This window comes from Perca flavescens, chromosome 13 (genome assembly GCF_004354835.1).
Source record: "Perca flavescens isolate YP-PL-M2 chromosome 13, PFLA_1.0, whole genome shotgun sequence".
Taxonomy (NCBI): Eukaryota; Metazoa; Chordata; class Actinopteri; order Perciformes; family Percidae; genus Perca; species Perca flavescens.
Genome location: NC_041343.1, coordinates 28,356,799 through 28,378,670, shown reverse-complemented (window position 1 = coordinate 28,378,670; position 21,872 = coordinate 28,356,799). Strand labels below are relative to the sequence as shown.

The 21,872-nt window shown below is 40.7% G+C and overlaps 1 protein-coding gene across 1 annotated transcript in view; it reads left to right on the top strand.

Annotated features, from left to right (window-relative positions):
* Window positions 1-21,365, top strand: part of ppm1e (protein phosphatase, Mg2+/Mn2+ dependent, 1E) — a 44,587-nt gene extending 23,222 nt beyond the window's left edge. The window contains exons 2-7 of the mRNA XM_028596495.1: window positions 6,646-6,767; window positions 10,629-10,828; window positions 12,419-12,607; window positions 13,525-13,668; window positions 14,451-14,544; window positions 14,694-21,365. Of these exons, the coding sequence (XP_028452296.1) occupies window positions 6,646-6,767; window positions 10,629-10,828; window positions 12,419-12,607; window positions 13,525-13,668; window positions 14,451-14,544; window positions 14,694-15,628 (1,684 nt within the window). The 3' untranslated portion in view covers window positions 15,629-21,365. The remainder of the gene's footprint in view (window positions 1-6,645; window positions 6,768-10,628; window positions 10,829-12,418; window positions 12,608-13,524; window positions 13,669-14,450; window positions 14,545-14,693) is intronic.
* Window positions 21,366-21,872: the final 507 nt, after the last annotated feature.

The window sequence follows — 21,872 nt, the reverse complement described above, 5'->3', positions numbered from 1 at the left end:
GCAGCCAATCAGAGCCTCTCAGCTCAGCATCCACCCCCACAGGGCAGCCAATGGTGGAATGAGGAGAGCAGAAAGAGCGAGAGATGACAATGTTTCTATGAATGGAAACATGGAGGAGAGGACACTTGTGACGAACAAACCCAAATACTGACAGTCAGACTCTCCCTACACCCTCATCTCTTCATTTTCTTTATTTCTTCCTTTATCTTTGCGTTTTTAAAGCATGTAGTATAATGTGGTAAACCGGCACAGTGACTAACCTTTCATATGCATCTTTAATTAAAAAAGAAACTTCTACCTACAAGTACCTTAAATGTATGGCCCTGTGCAAATCATTCTCATTGGTTAACGCTGTACGTTTCTGTTCATAGAGAATACTGCAGAGATCAAGCCTTAAAACTAACTAACCTATGGTTCAGAGGATCAATTGAATCTCGCATCGCCAGACCTTCCTCCACAGCACTGCAAAGGAGGGTCTGGCTAGTCCACACAGCATTCCAGGATAGGAGAAAAACGTGCTCTGGTTTATTGGGGCGCTATAATAATGTTACAATAATGTTACTCGTCTCTCAACTTACTTTGTGATATATTCAATCTGCTCCTCATCATTTCACCCGCAGCTTTCAGCTAACACCGTGTGTATGGTGTTCTGAAGTATGCATGAAGAGAGCGCATTTTCACCGCACATTCTTCCTTTTTATAAATACCACTTACTCCCACAGGTTATTTGCTCAAGCAGCAATTACGACTCATATTTACGCTTATAGCGGCGGCGCCCTCTAGCTCTAGTGGCCGTCATAATTATGACGAGCAAAGCAGAAAGTTGAAGGTTTGGGTGGTGGATGAGTAAAAGAAACACGGAGGTTTATATCCCGTTTGAAAATAAAATGTAAACGGCGAATTTGTTTTCACTTTACGGAACAAATGGGGGTACGTCACGTCAGCTTCACGTCTGTAACCAAAAGTGAAGTAACATCTGATTTCAACCCAAACCACAGGGTTTTTCTAAACCTAACCAAACGACTGCTTTCACAGCTTTAACATCGTGTTTAAAGCTTTAATGTGTAACTGTTTGGTATTAATGAACGTCCGTTACATTCAAGCCATTGCCAAATGAGTTGCTACAAAGCTAATTAAGACTATCAGCTCCACACAACTCTCTCTGGAGTTCTCAGTATGACTATGTTCAGAAGATTGTGTCGTCCGGTGACTTTTGCGCGCAGAAGCTCGAGTGAAGATAATGACCTCTTCTGAAGAGTCAATCATGTTTTTGTAATCCTCCGTGTCCTCCTTGGCTACTAGCAACTGCGTGGAGGAGGGGTGGAGGTGAAGCGCTATCACAGAAGGCTTGTATCATGTGGATGTGCCGACAGTTTGGTTGTCATTTCTAAGAGTTCCTCATGGGGGAGACAGAAACTACACACTATAGCTTTAAAACTGTTACATCTGGTTCTGATATGAGGACAGAAAACTCTCCTGAGGGTCGTATCAGAGGGTAGGAATAAACAACCTATATCGTTGTATGTTTGGAGGACTTGTTGGTGGGAAAAGGTGTGCGCGTGGTTTCCGTGGTCTCCTTGTCAAGATTTCTTTGACCTGATGGTGGCACCGGACTGAGATGTCTGTAAAGTTATGATTTAATTCAGGATTACTCCTGTGAGTCAATCCTTAAGAAGGACAACAAATATAGCTGCCACATTTTCAAGGAGGTTACTGCATTATGGGGTCATGCTTTCGCTACTCTGTTCCTGATGTTCCAGCCCTTGACCCAGTTTGGAAAATCAAGGACCCGACGAAAAATAAGTTTCTAAAGTGAGACAGGAATTAAAAGACTGGATTTGCATATGTCTGGTCCAGATAACCGTATTTATGATGCCAGCAGTGGCAGCAGTTTAAAAAATGTTTACACTTTTAACAAGAATAACTACAATATACTGCTACAAGCAATTTCAACCATTTTCTTACTTGGGATTTTCTGCACTGGTCCACAAATAATATGTACCTAATTTCTAGGGATACAGGGTTATCCAGATGACATATCAACACCAGGTGTGAACTGGATCTTACTGTCCCTGACTCTTTATGGTTAAAATGTTTATGCATGATGTGGAGAAAACTCATCACAAATTGTCTGGCTATATTCTGATACAGTGTCAGGAAAGAATGAGTAATTGCCTTCTTAATACATTTAACTATTTCTGAATATAATATGGTCGTCAGTAGAGTTATTTGTAGTTTCAGTGGTTGCTATGGAGAGAGGAACAATCCCTGTTGTGTCTCAACTTTACATTTGAACTTTTTCCAACACTACAGCATACGGAGTAAAAAAAAAAGATAGGAGAGGCAGATTGTAACTGCAGATATTAAAAGCAAACTAGTTTCTTGTTTTTTGTTGACAATAGCAAGACTTTTGATCATATGGCATGTTTCATTTCAAGGGAAATGCAGAGACCTTTTAGCAGTGTGTTTACATAATAAATAAATATGAAATGCAATTTAAAAAAAACCATAAAAATAAGGTAATCTAATGTTTTTACTAAGCTTAACTTTGGAGCTGATCTAATGGCAGTGTCCCGTGTGAAAGCAAGTCCACGTTGACTCATTTTAACCAGTTTGAACTGACTTTTGTTACATAACTTATGAAATACCTATGTACTTATGTACGCCACATACGTAACAAATTAAACAATACAATTCTTTTCCTAAACCGAACAAAGTAGTTGTGTTGCCTAAACAGGTTCTACACTGCAGGGACTTTTGCAGGCGCACTGATCCCTGTAGTGTTACTGGACATTCGTAGGATAACGTACAAATAATTCTGGATAACTTTTGGTTAAAACAATATCACACAAACCTTGTAGGAGGATACGTTGAGTTGTATGTTGATCTGGGTTTAGATGAGACTTTTATTCTGAAAGGTACAGATCAAAACATCTTTTTCACTCGCCTACTAAAGTGTTGCTAATATATGTATTATTTAGGGGAGTAAATCATGTAGAATTTGTACGCTTTTCTAAAAAGAGGAACAGGAAGTTTAACGATTAGATTTTTATTTCACAAACTGGATGTGCTGTTTTACTTCCCTTTTTTTAATCCGGACTTTTCTCTGGGAAAGCACGGAGAGCATTTAGCATCAGGACACTATGAAGGCTTTGTTTCTCTACCCATTACAGTTTCACCAACTTTGCATGTTTAACAGATGATCTAAGAGGTCTGGCAGGCCCGTATATGACGAAGCATGTCAGAGATACGCTATGAAACAAAACCACAGACGAGAATTCATATTCAAATACTAAAATGAACTAGAAGCCAATATAGAGATCTAAGGACTGGTGTGATGTGACCATATTTTGCTAAAATACTCTGACGCTAGATACATAGTCATAGCTACATAGTCATACATGTAAACACAAACATCTTCTCTTCGTTAGTTAGTTAGCAAGAGCAGAGCTGAATTCATTAAAGATGTTGAAGCGGTTTTCATTGATTACACCCATGTCATTTTACATAAGGGCCACAGAGGCCCTTTCGCACTTAATACACAGCTTTTAATTGTAGAATATGTCCCTGTGTTGTACTCAGCCAACCCAAGTTAATTTATTTGGGTAAATGAAATGCACTGCAATGACTAATTCAAGTGTGCAACATCACACCATCCAGCAGTTACTGAGCACTGAGCATCTTTGAGGATTCAGCTGCAGCTTTACTACATTTTAAATTAATATGAACCAGCGTGGGCTGCATTTATGGTTGTATGAATTAAAATATAAAGAAAAACTAGAAGGGCACTCGAAGAGCACAGATCCCCGCCAAGGCCAAATGCCCTATCTCGTAATGTTTAAGAGAGTGAAAAATAATTTGTGTATCCACCCTGTTTGTCTGATCTGCTCCAATATGTAATGGGTTCTTCTTTTGCCCATGATGCACCCTTCTACCAAGTTTCATGAAAATCGAGCCAGTAGTTTTTCCGTTACCCCGCAAACAGACAAACAAATCAAACTGAAAACAACAAACTTCTTAGTTAAGGCAATAAAAAGTCCAAAGAGTTTATTTTGTGTTCTGTGGGTAAATCTTGGGCTGCACTTAACAAAAAAGGGTTTAAATCTTTGTACAAAAGAGCAGGAGTAATGGGAGAAACATGTATTTGAACGGAATAATACATTTAGTGTACAGTACAGGCCAAACGTTTGGACACACCTTCTCATTCAAATGCGTTTCCTTTTTATTTTCATGACTATTTACATTGTAGATTCTCACTGAAGGCATCAAAACTATGAATGAACACATATGGAATTATGTACTTAACAAAAAAGTGTGAAATAACTGAAAACATGTCTTATATTTTAGATTCCTCAAAGTAGCCACCCTTTGCTTTTTTATTAATAAGGGAAAAACTTCCACTAATTAACCCTGACAAGGCACACCTGTGAAGGTAAAACCATTTCAGGTGACTACCTCATGAAGCTCATTGAGAGAACACCAAGGGTTTGCAGAGTTATCAAAAAAAGCAAAGGGTGGCTACTTTGAGAAATCTGAAATATAAGACATGTTTTCAGTTATTTCACACTTTTTTGTTAAGTACATAATTCCATATGTGTTCATTCATAGTTTTGATGCCTTCAGTGAGAATCTACAATGTAAATAGTCATGAAAATAAAGAAACACATTGAATGAGAAGGTGTGTCCAAACTTTTGGCCTGTACTGTATCTTTTTAGCAATTCCAAATCCAGATTATCATATTTGTCAGGAACAGCTATGAATAAATACAGCACTGAAGCGCTCGCCACTTAATTAACAATTTTGTTGAGTTTTGTACTTGTGCATTATTCCAAATGCTTCCAACAATGTCTCAGAGAAATCTGTCCTTTTATTCAAGGTAACAGTCCGTTACATTTGGTCGCCTGTCGATTGCGTCATATTCCCTTTGTGCATCAGCGTCAGCGTTGTGGTTGTCATAGCTGTCATTGACGTTTCATCAGGTTTTAAGCCCTATGTCTTTTGTTTTGAACTATATATTTTAACCGGATGAAGGATTTCAGTCATCTGATGCCTGGATGTAAAGTTATCAGAGAAACATGCTGAGCAAATGTTAGCGGCAGCTTGCCTCGCAGCCCCTCTGGGACATCCTTTGTTGGCCGAACAGCGTCGGCTTTAATAACGGTTTTAAACTTTGATTGAGGAATCCTAACCTGGAGAAGTGGACTGCAAAGACGGTAATGATCCCACGCTGCTTCATAGCAGCACTCCGTCTTTTGTTATAGCTTTGATTGAGAGGCCCCCTCCCCCCAAAAGGCAGAAAATTACATATGGTGCTTTTGAATTGAATTTAAAAGTGCCAGCATCCAGAAGCTGGGCTGCCATGGTTACCTGCATCTGGAGGTGACCCAGTTATCTTGGTGAGTCATGTACAGCAAGCCTTCAGTCCTTCAAATAACCCCCCTCCTCCCACCCTACACTCTCATTACCGTTGAGAGGAGACACACCTCCCTCCTCCAGCACAGGTGCACACACAGCTCTGCCACTCCAAACAGAGTTATGCTGGCAGCTACTGATTTTAGAGCGGCGAAGAAGAATTGATTTTCGTTTTGGTCGAAGTAGTAGTCAGAGCTAACGTCAAAATGTCAGCAATTTGGCAATATTTACACTGGAAAATGACCATGTGCAAAATGGCAATGTGTACAGTATGCAAAGCTTCTGTAATATGAGGGCTGGGAAAACAAATCGATTTGATTTAAAAATCGAGTTGGTAGGTCAAATCGATTCATATTTTCAAAAAATCCAAATATAGTATAAATAATTTGGATGTTGAACAATCTTTGTTGCACACTGCACAGTAACTTTTCACTTAGAGAAAGGGTTGGCCTTTGCAATTTTGTTTATGTTGATCCATTTTTATTAAATACAATAAATATATATTTTTAAAATATATTTACAGTTCGCAGTTTTTTGTTTTAAATGGAAGGGGGGGGAATGGAATCGTAAATCGAGTTTTTTATAAAAAAATCACAGATTTTTTTTTAGGGAAACAAATTGCCCAGCTGTAGCTGGCACTAGTGATGCCAATATCTGTTTCACTACTGCTTTATACTGTTACTGTACTATTTGAAATTTTAAATGTCTTATTTTCCTCAATTGTGGCTGCACATTTTTTTTTTATAATTTATTTCTAGATGTATTTATTTATGTTCTTTTTCAGGTATGACTGACTGACTAACTTGATAATAAAAGAAAGTTCTATGACATTCATTCTCTGTACGTATTTGTTCTAATTTTACAAAGGGTTTAACCCGAGCCAGGCCATACAACACCGATAGCCATCATATCACATCCATACAGGGTTAGTTGTATACAGCTAATACATTTTATTTTTAACACACTGACATGAGATTGGTACTCCGAATCAGGAAGGAAAAAAATGGTATTGGAACATCTCTAATAATATCTGCCATGTCACTGCCTTGGTCTGTTCTGTATTAGAAAGGAAAAGCTTACTTCTATTAAGGCTCTAAGAATAGCAAAACCACATTGTTATTCAGTCAAATAAACTTGATTGATGAAAATTGTTGATCTCCACAGAGGATTACTATCCTAACATAATTTATTTTTCCCTGACCCATTCATAACTGTGTCGTCTTTCCCTACAGTAACTGCCCTTGCTCCCTGGCTGCAGCTCTAGCCAGGGCCACAGCGGACAGCCTCCTGCAGACTGACCTCTCCATCCACCTCCTCAATAAGACGGTAGAAGATGGAGCTGACCCATTACCACGTGAGTCCCAGAGGAGCCCACGAGACTGTGCTCTCTCTCTCTCTCACTCTCACTCTCACTCACTCACACACACACACAAAGGCGCAGAAAAAATTAGGTCTCCCACACACACACACACACACACACACACACACACACACACACACACACACACACACACACACACACACACACACACACACACACACACACACACACACACACACACACACACACACACACACACACACACACACACACACACACACACACACATCCAACCACCAGGGCTTTGTCCCAGTTCTCCCTCGCAAAGCTGCATTAAGTGGTATTTGACCACTAGAGGGCAGAACTCCAAAACGTACTCACAGGCCAACAGATTCTCATTAAAATGTTCATCAGACTTTTTCTAATTACTTTCCCAGTACGCTGGTAGGTTTAATACTATTATAAATACATCAACTGTACTAAACATTGGGTTTGGTTTAACGGATATAGACTTCTGAATTCTATTACAGAAAATACAGCACGCAAAAATATACAAATATATATTTACAAGATAAATCTGAACACAGAGATTAATAAATTATTTAACTTTGACTTGTACACATCATAATAAACAAAAACGACAGCAGTGGTGGAAGAAGTTCTCGGATACTTTACTTAAGTAAAAGTAGAAATACCAAAGTCTAAAAATATTCCCATACCTGCAAACGTGTCACTTTTCGGCGAAAATCGCCGTTTTGAATGGGAAAATGTAATTTACTTGAATCGTGTAGATCCGAAGAGTTTTTATTTGGGGCCACTTATATACCTGCGCTTCTCTCTGAGGCTCCAAAAACGGACGTTAGAGGGCACTGAAACATCGCCGCACGGGACGCTAGTTAACACTACACTCAACAGCAGGTAACATTAGCCTACCGTTAGCTAGCAGCTGGAGTAAACACGGTTAAAATGCTGAGAGCTAAACAGTGTAAAAGTGTGTCTGTATTTCACTGGAGAGGATTGCAACTTCAAGACGTACAACAGTCTGTAGAGCCGTTGTCTGAAAAACAACTCAGATGTTGCGTTCACTTGAAATTTGCCTCGCCAGCCTCGTGCTGCATTCACAGTTGTTGTAAAATACCCTTTTCCCATTCAGTGGTTGTTGTTGTCGTTTAAAAGGAATTTACTAGTGAAATAAGTTATTGTTATTACATTTTTAATAAATCATTTCATTTTGACCCTGTGGCCTTAGCAATAAACAAGCCGTTCTTTAATGTCGTTTTGGGCTACTTTTTATTTCTTTTTTTGATTTGTCACCTTTTTCAGCCATTCTGAGTTTGCAGGTATGATTCCACTACAAGTAAATGTCCTACATTCAAAATGTTATTTAAATAAAAGTACAGAAGTATTATCAACAAAATCTACTTAAAGTATCAAAGTACTCCTTATGCATTTTGGCTCCTTTGACAGTGTTTAATTATTCAGTTTTAACTTACTCAAACATGTAAGAACATTTTAATGTTGTAGGTCATTTTAGATACTTTTTACACTACTGGGTAGATTAGTAGTGTAGTACTGCATCGTATTATAAAAGTATTTATGTTGTTTCATGTTAAAAGTAACTATAAGTATGGATGTCACAATACCAAATATCTAGTAGTTTGTACCGATACCATCAAAAGTACACAATACCAAAATAAATGTAGTAAAAGTATAAATTAGAATAAATTAGAATAAAATGGAAACACTCAACTAAAGTACAAGTATGTCAAAATTGTACTAAAGTACAGTACTTGAGTAAATGTACCTAAGGTGCGTTTCGATCGCTTATTAGTTCCCTGCAAAGTGGAGTACACGGGGTATTCAGCCACGTTAAGTAAGATACCAAACCGTAAACACATTTATTTACAAGTTGCATACATTTCATTTGAATACGTTTTGTAATTGTATCAGTTTATGGTTATTATGTATTATTATATTATTTCAGTATTGTAAAAATGTATACAGTAATAGCAATGTTTCCAAGGTGTTTACGTTACCAGCTACCAGGCTAACACACGGAGGAAGTGACATTTACGTTGGTGACGTTGCAGGGTGTTTGGGCGGAGACTTTATGTCGAGGAAAGTTCCCTTAACCGACGTTCCCTAAACGAGGAGTAGACTGTGGGACGGGACGCAGCTCTAGTTACTGACAACACTTAAAGACGGACACTAAATTTGTGGGGAGCCATCTTTGTCGTTCTTCTTGTGCAAACATTTTTGGTTATCTTGCCATAATCAGAATGGCGATTGCTAAAAACATAAGCACTGTGCACTGGAGAGCAGTTGTGTGATTTGGTTACATTTTGATGGACTCAAACTGTTCTGCAGCACGCTGTGAGAGCTTTCTCAAAGTAAGTGTTGTATAACAGCCGATTAAAGCCTGTTTGACGTCGATCCGCTGCACTCCACTGTTCATTTTCTTCTTTCAGTTATTTGCAAGGTGTTATGGGTAAGCCAAGATGCCAGACGCAGTGCTGAAACATCTTCATTTTGGAGCCAGAGGGGGGAAGGGGCTGAACACAGTGAATTCTAGTATTGGGCTGTTTCATGTGCATGTACTGTACTTTTAGAAGGTGGAGGGAGAAAATGGGACACAGTGAAGCCTGGTCTGTCTCTAGCTCACTGATACCGTGTTTGGGAGAGCAGCGTGAGAGAGAGGATAAAGGGAATGACATGATAGACTATTATACCTGCAGCTAACATTAGTAGGTCAAGCCCATGAACACACACAGCCTGTGTCTTTGTTATTAGAGAGAGATGAAGCCCTGATGCCACTTACGGGCTTGCCTCTGTTCCACTAACTTCTCAATGACAGTTTCTGAAAAAGTAAAACGGGTCCGTGGGGAGCATAATTTTCACTGGGGATGGGGACTTTTCAAAATTTGATCCTTGACACAGCAGAACAATTTAATTAAAACCTTTTAGTTTAATTTACCTCCTAAAATGTCTCTAAACTGCATCATGTGACCGCTAAAATCCAGATGAGAGAAGATAGGAGCTGATAAAAAAATGAGCTGATGTAAATTATGACGTTTTGCTCACAGCAATTAAGCTTCCTACCTTAAAGGGACAGTTTGGATTTTATGAAGTGATGTTGTATGAGGTACTTCTCCATAGTCAGTGTACTACCTACAGTAGTTGGTGGTCGGCACGCCTCTAGTTTGGAGAAGCAACCAGGTGTCCTGAAACACGGAACCTAAGCGATGTACTGCTAAGTTTAAGAGTATGCTATATTTTCAACGCTTTACCTTGCAGTCAGACAGCCATTTCCGACGAGGAAGCCACCAGACTCCTTTGACAAAAACAGTCATTTTTACCTCACAGAGCACAGGAGTTGCTGCTCTACCGCTGCCTCCATCGGTTAGTTAGTTTGTGTTATTGTGTGACTTTGGTGTTTTAAAGGGTTAGTTCGGGTTCACCTAAGTCACACAATAGCACTAACTAACTGACCAATCGAGGCAGCGGTAGACTGGCAACTCACTGATGATGTTTCTGTCAAAGGAGTCTGGTGGCTTTGAAATCAGCACAGATATATTCAACGGCTTTAGTTTCCCCGTGGCTAACGATTAATATAGAAAATAATTGGCAGATTTATTTATAGTGTAAAATAATTTAAACCCCTAGAAAAATAGAGATCTCTCGTTAAATTAAATAATTAGGTAGACACTGAAATTAAATAATAGTGGTTAACAATAATTGTTTTGCCAAAAAGTCTTTACATGCACCATTTCCTGTGGGTTGTCAGAGATATGAGGAGGTGACTACAAGTGCTATGACTTAGTTACCTTGTACACAATTGAGAAGCTTTTCGACTGACTTACTGACTGTGTGTGTGTGCGTGTGTGTGTGCGTTAGAGATGGAGTCTGTGAAGCTGGCCTGGCTGGTGTTTAACAGACTGTTTGAGATGTGCTGCCTCTGGCTGAAGGAGCTGCCTTTCCGGCGCCGTCCACAGCCGTACTACGAAACCTCCATCCACGCCATCAAGAACATGAGGCGTAAGATGGAGGACAAGCACGTCATCATCCCCGACTTCAACTCGCTCTTCAACATTCAGGTAGCTATGGCATGTCCACGCAAAAGCTTCATATTATAGCTCCACTGTCTGGCCAGTTGGTGTAAGTACATTTTCCTTTTTACTGTATTTCTTCCTTTAGTGCTGATTTTATATAGATTGATCTATTTTATTGTTTATATTCTATTTTAATTTAAATATTTTGAATACCTGTATAATACTTGTATTTGTTGTTCAGATTCAGATTAGTTTATTGTTATTCAAAAGGTCCCATGACATGGTGCTCTTTGGATGCTTTTATATAGGCCTTAGTGGTCCCCTAATACTGTATCTGAAGTCTCTTTTATATAGGCCTTAGTGGTCCCCTAATACTGTATCTGAAGTCACTTTTATATAGACCTTAGTGGTCCCCCAATACTGTATCTGAAGTCTCTTTTATATAGACCTTAGTGGTCCCCTAATACTGTATCTGAAGTCTCTTTTATATAGACCTTAGTGGTCCCCTAATACTGTATCTGAAGTCTCTTTTATATAGACCTCAGTGGTCCCCTAATACTGTATCTGAAGTCTCTTTCCCAAAATTCAGCCTTGGTGCAAAATTACAGCCACTAGAGCCAGTCCCACAATGAGCTTTCCTTAGGATGTGCCATTTCTGTGTCTGTAGCTTTTGAGGAGGAGAGAGGGGGGGGGCAAGGTGGAGGGTGGGGGTGTGGTCTTGACCAACTGCCACTTTGCTCGTTTGAAAGCCATGATGTCTCTCTCTCATGGGTGGGCCAAATTCTCTGGGTGGGCAAAGCAGAGAAAGGGGAGGTAACCTTGCTCCTTATGACCTCATAAGGAGAAGATTCCTGATTGGCCCATCTGAGCTTTCATTTTCTCAAAGGCAGAGCAGGATAACCAGGGCTCGGTTTACACCTATCACCATTTCTAGCCACTGGGGGACCATAGGCAGGCTGGGGGAACTCATATTAATGTTAAAAAAAACTCAAAGTGACATTTTCATGCCATGGGACCTTTAAAACATGAAGGCACGAAATTCGTTACCCAGGTCCAGCAGCGTACACAATAAATAACATTTGCAGTGTCATAGCTAAGATAAAAATAGACCCTCTCAATAATAAATAAAACCTATAATATATAGGACACATAGTTAAAAACTGAGCAAGAATTGTTAAAAGACTAGTGCATAAATAGCCGCATGCAGTCGCCGCAGTACAAAGTGCAGACAGACTTAAGTCAGGGAGCCTCACTGCACTTTAGCCTCGTTAACACAACTTGACGGTGAATCGTCCCAACAAATCAGAAACTCACGTAAACTCTGTGACGCGGGTAAGCCACGCCCACTTCAGCCTGGCGGCCAATAGGAAACGATTATGGTATTACTACCTGCAGACCTGTAGTGTTAATGTGGTTCTGTGGTATTTAACTGGTACTGTCTCTCAGGGTCAGGAGGAACAGGCTTACTTTGCTGTGGTTCTGTGGTATTTAACTGGTTCTGTCTCTCAGGGTCAGGAGGAACAGGCTTACTTTGCTGTGGTTCTGTGGTATTTAACTGGTACTGTCTCTCAGGGTCAGGAGGAACAGGCTTACTTTGCTGTGGTTCTGTGGTATTTAACTGGTTCTGTCTCTCAGGGTCAGGAGGAACAGGCTTACTTTGCTGTGTTTGACGGTCACGGCGGTGTAGACGCTGCCATTTATGCCGCCAACCACCTCCACGTCAACTTGGTCCACCAGGAGTCGTTCAGCCAGGACCCGATCGAGGCACTCTGCAAAGCCTTCAAAGTCACTGATGAAGGCTTCGTGAAGAAGGCCGCGCGAGAGGTAACCTCACCGGCAAACATATTATTTAAAACACAGAGTATTTGTTTACTAATACTGTTATTATTATTATTCTTACTGCTACTCCTACTACTATTAATTTGTTTTGTTGTGCGTTTGTCATGTTTTTTACACAACGAATGACTTAAACCATTATCAAAATATTTTCATCTGTATGTATGTAAGTACTACTTACATAGTAATACACCAATAATATAATAGTATAGCACTCATTGTAGCCACTCTGCATAATACGTACTTTTACTTCTGACTTTTTATTTTTACTTTATACTTTGGTATTGCTGCTTTTACTTAAGTAAATTATTTGAAGACTTCTTCCACCTCGTGTTGTTTTGTGTTATATAACTACAGGTGTCAAATAAATGGTTTTGCGTAAAACTACAAAATTTTCCTCTGAGATGTAGTCGAGTATTTCAATTCAATACAAACTTTATTTGTGACTCACAAGAGGGTCCATAGCAAAAAGAGTAAACAAAAACAAAGAAGTATAAAGTAGCATAAAATGGACATACTAATACAATTGTACTTCAGTACAGTGCTTGAGTAAATGAACTTAGTTAAATGTCTCCACTGCAACATTTAACTTTAAATTTAATTATATCCAGCCACCGTCCTTAAATAGTAGCATAACGCTTAAAAAAGCAGCAACCAAGGATTCCTTCGGTCATGCATTAATCCAGAATTGTATTAATTATAAATTACTCAGGACCACTGAAACCACACTAATTGACCCATTGCCTTTATATTTTGTGTTTATTTTGCTCCTTACAAAAATAAATGGAATTTCTTTTCACCAATTAGTAATCTTGATGACCCTGATCTAGTATTAAGTAGTTGTGGTGCAGCAGCTGTTGGGTGTGCAAGCTGAATAAGCGGTAACGTGTGTCTGTGTTTGGCAGCACCTGCGTTGTGGCACGACGGGCGTGGTGACGTTCCTGCGGGGTCGGACGTTGTATGTGGCCTGGCTGGGAGACTCCCAGGTCATTCTGGTCAGGAAAGGACAGGTTGTTGAGCTGATGAAACCACACAAACCAGACAGAGAGGTAACTCACATATGCACACACACTATCTGGCACAAATCTATCACTTCCACTGTACGCATGCTGACATGAAGAACAATAGCTGAAAGTGGATTGGTAGATTATATAGTATCATAATTTTACATACGCTACAGTTCAAAAGTTTGTAATCTCCTGCCACAAAAGCTGGTCTGCTGGTCTTTCAGTGTCAAGTACACAATACTACAGCCTATAACAAGCTGGAGTTAACAGGCAACATGTTGCTTTAGCAAAGCTCTTCTTCAAACGTCACAACAGGAACAGAAGGTTGGTCTAGGGTTAGCACTGTGGGAATATATCAGCTGAACATACTATAGACTGACCCATCACAGTTTAAACATCTCCGATCTAACCACTGAGTAGACTGCAGAGGGCCCAAAGAAAAACACAACAACTCAATACTTAGAGCCACATTGCATTTTCTGGACTGAAAAACAAATTCAACATACAAGTTCAAACAGTATTCTCCCATCATGCAACACTATGGGGACATCCACTAAATGGAAGTTTGAATCTTTTAATTCTTCATTTTTTTTGGGACCAAAACAGTTTCAAATGTAAATAAAACATCTAGTGTGTGAATAAAAAAAAAATGTATCTGTTAAAAAGTTATATTGAACAGCTGATGTCAAACTTTTGAACAGAAGCGTATTTACAAATTTCACTACAGGCATTTGCACATAAATTTGTATTGCATTTTAACTCATAACTGTGATTTTAAAATGACATTTTAACATACTTACTATGTGCTTCGTGTGCGTCTACAGGATGAGAAGCTGAGGATCGAGGCTCTGGGGGGCTGTGTGATCTGGTTTGGCACATGGAGGGTTAACGGCAGTCTGTCTGTATCCAGAGCAATAGGTGAACTATACGATAATCAGTATACCACACATACTCATTCACCAGACTGTTATATTTGTTTTCACTTTGTTTGCTGAGACAAGAGAATTTACTAGCTGGATGCCGGTATGAGCAGGCCCTAACAGAATAACGGTTACCTGTGTTGACAGGTGACTCAGAGCACAAGCCCTACATCTGTGGTGATGCAGACCACGACGTCTTCCCATTGGACGGTTCAGAAGACTACCTGATTCTGGCCTGTGATGGATTCTGGGACACAGTGGTTCCAGATGAGGCGGTGCGCGTGGTCAGTGACCACCTGGAGGAGAACTCTGGAGACACCACCATGGTGGCCCACAAGCTGGTGGCCTCGGCCCGCGACGCGGGCTCTAGTGATAATATCACTGTCATAGTGGTCTTCCTGCGGGACCCGCGCTGCCCACCACCCACCGGCACAGAGGACGAGGAGGTGGGCGTGGCGGAGGGAGAGGTCGGGGAGGAGGAGTTAGCGGAGGTGGAGGAGGAGGAGCAGGAAGAGGAGGATGAGGAAGGCGAGGCAGTCAGGGCAGAGCGTAATGGTAGGGAGGGAGGCAGCACTGCGGACATGGGGGGGAAGGGGCGCGGCGGCTGGCCCCTCCAGCAGTGCTCGGCCCCCGCTGACCTCACCTACGAAGACCGAACAGACTCGTTGACGGACAGAACTAGCCTCGGCCTGCTGGGGCCGTCGCTGGAGGGCCGCATCTTCCTGAGCGGGGTCTCGAGGCAGCCCTGCCCCGACTTTAGCCCCGATCTTTTCACAGCCTCCCACATCTATCGAGAAAAACGCCCGCTGAGGCGCAGGTCCCGTATCCCCTTTCAGGAGGCCAGCATCTCCAGCTTCACAGACCCACTGTGGCCCCAGACATCCATGCTGTTAGGCCAGGCAGTGAGGCAAAGCCGCAGGCTCGGTTCCGGTAGTCGCCGGTGGGGCCGGAGGAGGCCAGGCGCATCCAAAGAGCTGCTAGGCCTGTTACCATCCGGCCACTTGCTGCCGCAAATGCAACGCCACTCCGACCAGAGGCTTGGAGTGGCGCTGCCTCACCTGCCCCACGATGACAACATCTAAAAGAGATGACCCAAACCAAACCATCTCCTTCATTTATTCAGTCCTGGCCCACACTCCACACCCACTCACCTCTGCCTTCAACAACACATCATTCTTTGATAGTAGGTAGTTGTGGCTCCTGCAGACGTAACGTGATTATTGACTTTTTGTCGGAGTGGTGCTCTCTGTCCTAAGCCGAAATGTTTCCAAATGTAAGCCGGCCCACTAAACACAAGCCCTGCTCCTTAATGCTGTAGGTAAAGCCGAAAACTGCATCCTCTCCATTGTGATCCATTGATCAGTGAGAATGAAGCCAGAGCTTGAAATGCAGGTTCAAAAGATGTGTTCAGACTGAATGTGAAAGGAATCTTGTATACAAGAGGCTGGGAAAAGACTTTTAAGAACAGACACAGTTTACTGTTGGCAGTGGAAATAACAGAAAGAATGGAGTTCCAGCTAAATCTTAAAATAAATCTGCGTGTTGTAAGCTAGCTGAGTCTGTATCGGACTATGACAGTTCTTCAGTGATAAGAGAAGCAAAACTTCTCTTGCATTTAGTCTGAACACACATTTAAAATTAATTTATATGCGTTGTCGCTGAACACTCTCGGCAGCGTCTTTAGACAGAAATGATGTTGATGATGGTTTTGAACAGGAAGAAAAATAAGTAAGTAAGTAAACTTTATTTATAAAGCACCTTTTAAAACCAGGGTTACAAGGTGCTGTACAGTGCAACAATGAATAAAAATAGAAAGTTAAAAATGGGAGATAACAATTTAAAAACAAAAGAAAACTAAGTAATAATAATAAAAACTTCAAAATAAAATGCAAACCGAAGTTAAACACAGTTTGTAATGAACTCAAACATGTTTGGCATTCTATACTGTAATTTCTTGTTACGTATCGGACCATATATACATATATATATAATATGCCACTACCTAGACATGTTTATTACGCTAATAGTAGCCGAAAATATTGTCCATGCCGATGAATGTTTTGTGCTTTAGTTGTAAAAGGAATCTTCAATCTTTTCTCACAAAGTTGAAAAAAAAAACTATTGTCTAAAATATCCTTGTAGCTGTAGCATAAGATTTCCCTTCAACTGGAATAAAAGGGCCAAACTTTAAAAAACAGCCCTAAACCAAAAGTACAACAAAATACTTTTGTGTTAATCTTTTGTCTTTCCTCCTGTTTTATGTCACATTTCTTGTGACGCAGTGTGAGGTGACGCATTGCTTTTGTCTTGAGACAGCTGTCGAGCGACCGAGCATTAAATTAAACTCTTAATGGCGTAGCTTACCTCAGCAATCCTTTGGTGGCAGATGCATAAAGCTCATAGAGGAGGCCAGAACAATTGTTGCTCTTGGTTTCTGGGACTTAAGGCACATGCTGTTCTTTCCGCTTCCCCATATAGTCAGTGACCCAGCCATTATCCAGCCACAGTTTATCTACAGATAAAAGCACTTAAAACCAGATTATAAAAGATTAGCAGTCAATTACATGAATAAATGCGTCATATAGTCCAGTATTGCAGAAGGGGATATACTCCTGAGATAATGTTGTGTAATGGAGGGGTATTTAGTAGTATGTAGTTGTTGTTGGGCCACATAACTGTTGCAAAGTATCCAAGTGTCGTTACTTTTACACAAAAATCCATTTAAGAGAAGTATTTTCCAGCAGGCTTCATAAGTGCAAACCATTTAATGTTGGGCCTGGATAGTTGAAAGCTGCAGAACACGTGCCTTTCATATGTGTTACTAAAGCGTACTTTACACACATATTCACTACTTACTGAATTCATGTGTTAATTAATCATCGAGGACAAGTCTGGCTTTCAGTCAGCTCGTATTATGACTCTGTGCCACTTTAAAGGAATAGTTTGACACTTTCGGAAATAGGTTTATTCACTTTCTTACCAAGAGTTAGATGAGAAGATTGATAGCACTCTATAGCTGATTAGCTTAGCTTAACATACAGACTGGAAGCAGGAGGGACAGCTAGTTTGGCTCTGTCCAAAGGTGAAAATAAATGTTTTTAGCAGGATATGTGTTGCCATTAAGAGCCATTTACCTATAAAGACTTGTAGCAAACGGGAAACCGGAAACCACTAGCTAGGAGTACAAAAAAATCTGCCAACAATTTGTAGTATTACATTATTGTATGTGTATGGATTAAGCAAACGACATATAGCATGCTAGTTGGTGAGCTTGGAAGATGCTGGCAGTGTACTAGCTTCACTTTTAGTGTACAGACACGAGAGTGGTATCAAACGTCTCATCAAGAAAGCAAATAATAATATTTTCCCAAAATATCCTTTTAAGATTCATAGTCAATTCAAATAACAAGATGATCTGCACCTAAGAGAGCAGGTTTTTTAAAAATCTGTAAAAGCAATAAACATCCCAGTTAGAACCAACTCCAAGATAGTCCCCCAGCGTCAGAGTAAACCACCAAGGCTGGCTCCCGTGGCCCCACGGCGTCCATTATAATTGGATCTTTCTCTGAACTGATCTAGATTCAACAATGGAGAGCCCCCTATCTGCTGTCTAACACGCTGCTGATAGTGCTGCTGAGCTTCTGTTATGTTAGCATTAATGTTCAAACTCCTTTTATGAGGCTGCACTCGTCTGTAAAACCTGGCTGAGACATAAAAGCCCCATCGACATTCATTGGTTTCATATACCTAATAGTAAATATGGCAGAGTTCCTCTTTAATGCTAATTCATAATCATAATTAACAAATTTAATCATCAAATAATACTGATTTATATAATAATATAATAATAATAATAGTACCCATACCCAGTTATGTAGGTGGGACTGATCTGTGGAAAGACTTCGGTCACTTTTATTTAAATGCACACAATAGCATTACTGTATCTAACCATACATAATGACTATAAACTAGCTATAATACACACTTGCTATGAAAACTTTGAAATCGTAAACCCTGATTCACTTTCAAAGTCACTTTCAAAGTACAAAATATGCTTCGGTTGCCTCTTACTGCTAAATATTTAATTTGCTGTGGGAGCAAGTGACCGTTCTCTAAGCCCCGCCCTCTTTAGTTACTGTTGCTACATTCGTAGTAGTTATTTCAAACAATGGCTTCTTGATTTTACGTCCGCTTCTCATTGCTGACCGCAAACTGCGTATTTTTGATGAAGTAACAACTGTCGCTAACATTTTTTTATTGAGCTAGCTAGCTAATTGGCATGATCACCACGAGTTGGTTGAAAACTCTTTGTCCCCGGTACCCTGAAACAGTATCTTTATATATGCCCTGTTAGCTACATACTGTACATGACATAATGCTAAAAGGCGGAGGCTAAAGCTACAACGTTAGCTGGGGCTGCTGGAGTGTAAACCTCCACAAATCAGAGCAGGGTTATGTGCTAACGTTACACTGAGATATAGCTAGCAGGATCCAGTACCGGTGGGTAAATACTTCATAGTAGAAGTCCTGAAGGAGGCTTTTTTGAAAATAACCTGTAACCGCACAAAATATTGTAGTGAGCGAATTATATTTTGCTTTGCTTTGGATATAACGTTACATTAGTGTTACTAAGCTAGTTAGCCGGAACTGCTAACGTTTACGTTAGAGAAAATGAACATTCCTTACACTTAACTTTTTTTTTCTTCTTTTTTTTTGGTTTGGAAAGGCTAAAATAAACGACTCAAAAGCAGTGTTGCCAACTCTTTTCCAATGAAAGTAGCTAGCGCTAGCTCCAAAAGTCGCGTATCATTTTTTATAGAGCCAAGAGGCTGTGTCGGATAACTGCCTGCTGCTCACGGTCGAAGCGGAGAGGGAGAGAGATTGGTGCTGTTGGCAGAAGAGCCGTGGACTGGGATTACTACGAGCAGCATGCACGGGAATGAATTACAATATATCTATTTTTTCCCTTGGTGGTCTGAAGTCGCTAAATTTATCACTTGTCGCTTTTTAGAAATACAGTCGCTAAGAGGGTTTGATAAGGTGCTAAATTAAGCGAGAAAGTCGCCATATACCAAGTGTGTGGAGATATTCAAAGTTTGACAGACCTGTCGTGGCTAATTACAGTCGCTATGTAAGCTAGGATTGGACAATCGCTGTTCAGGGGCGGGGTTTACCGAACGGTCATTTTCGACACATATTCCATAACATCCTCATTCCCCAATTCTTTAGGTGATGCAGTGAATTTCCAAACGTCAGGACGTTAGTAGTCATGTTTCCATCTAATTTTCAAGCGAACTTTACGCAAACTTTTAAAATGAAAAATGCGAGTTAGAAGCGTTTCCATCAACTGATTTAGAGCGAATAAACTAGATTAGGCAAAGCGTAGTTTCGTCACAAGTTGACGTTATGCATTGGTTGTAGATTACAAACCGGCTGGCTAAATCAAAGAGTTTAGAAGCTAAGTTCTTTAGCTAAATGGAGAGAGGTAGCTTTGTACAAGTTGGCCACCTGTGCAGAATCCAGGGTTGTGGCAGAGACATTTGGTGTCAGCGAGACAACCGTTCACTGCTGTGTATACGCGGTGTGCAGGGCCGTACGATGTAAGCTGTTGAACCAATTCTTCAATTTACCCGACGTGGCTGAGGCGCAAGCTATAGCACTACGCACCTTGTGCCACAAGTGTCCCACTGGATGGGACCCGTATCACGATCCTTCCCCCGTCCGATGGATACCGGGACTATAGTTATGTGAGTTACATGTTCGCTACGTCACAACTTATTTGGCAAAGCTAGTTTCCAACTCCCGTTTTGCACACTCTTTTTCAAAAAAGGCAAAAACCATCTCAGTAAAAACTTTTTTTTTTGCAAATTTTAGGACGTTTTTTTCAAATTTTGCCGTTTCCATCAACATTGTCTAATGCAATACTTCAAAATGCCCATAAAGATACGTTGATGGAAACATGACTAGTGACAGCCAGGTTCTGTAGATCGTGCCTCCCTTTTCGTGCCCTTTCACACACAGAAGGCGTGGTATCAAAAACATGATTCACCAGACAAACAGATACTGGTTTAAGGGGCCATCACCCCACCCCACCCCACCCTCCCCCTTCCAGTCTTACTGGTAGATAGAGGCTCACTCCCCTGTAAACCATCCTGTGGACCGACTCGTGAAGCGCATCGGTGGAGCCGAATGTACCTCATGTGTCCCAGAACGTCTTCAGAGACTCAGTGAAGTGTGTCGACCGGAGTTGGTGTTTTTTTGAGGGAGGTTTGTCTTCCCAAAAGGCATCCTATCAATGAGGAATGAACTGCCGAGACACTCGACAAACTGAAGCCACTGGATCCCTCTTGTGGAAGTAGCACTGCAGTCTCTAGAAACGTTGGTCGATACCACAAAGAAGATCAGAAAACAATGGAAATCACAGTCATTTTTAATTATTCACTTAGGCACGGGTGCGTATGTATATTATGAGCAAGTGCCGGAGGAGTGTAAATATAATAATTCTGTCTTGTAAATCAGCAGTTTTAATCCACGAGGCCCGACAGTTGGTTCAGATGTTGGATCTGGATCTCAAATCTCCCAACGCCAGGCTGAGGGGGAGGTGAGGATGCGATGTTATTGAACAGCCTGAGAGGGGCGTAAGTCTCTAAACACTGCCGCTGCCTTCAAGAGCTGCCAAAGAATATTAAAACAAGGTGTTGTACCAGTCTGGCTTTCACTGGAAGAGATGTAGTGTTCTATCGTGGCCTGGCTGCTGTTTCACCCTTTCTTACCCAGACATGAATAAAAAAAAAAAAAAAAAAATCTGGCTAAAACATACATTAAGGTGTTATCGACTTAAAATACTGTATCTCCAATATGCAGCTTTGACTTTACCATTTTCATCAGTAACCGCCTTAAAAAGGGAAAAAAAAATAGTAAATTGTAGTTTGTAGGTTTTAATTGCATCTCTGCAGGTGTTGGATGATAAGCATGGCGTCGATTAGCGACGAGGGTCGTGAGTGAACTGAGCTGCCGTGTTGTTTGGAGTAAAATGGAGTTTCACTTTTAGGTAACCGATTAGATCTTTACACGGATCACACAGGGCAGTAAACTCTAGAGGTGCGGAGCTGCCACAGTTAAAGAATTGGTCTCAGGATCTTGTTATAATGGCAGTTTTCTTAATCAGGGAGAATTACTAACCACATTTACAAGGACCCTATTACCCCAAGTTTAATAACCACAATAAGAGCTCAATCGGAATTTAAAAAAACCCCATTTCAACAAGACTTATTCCGAAAGAAACTTCATTCTGTTTTCTGTTTGGATTAAAGCTGTCGAAGACCA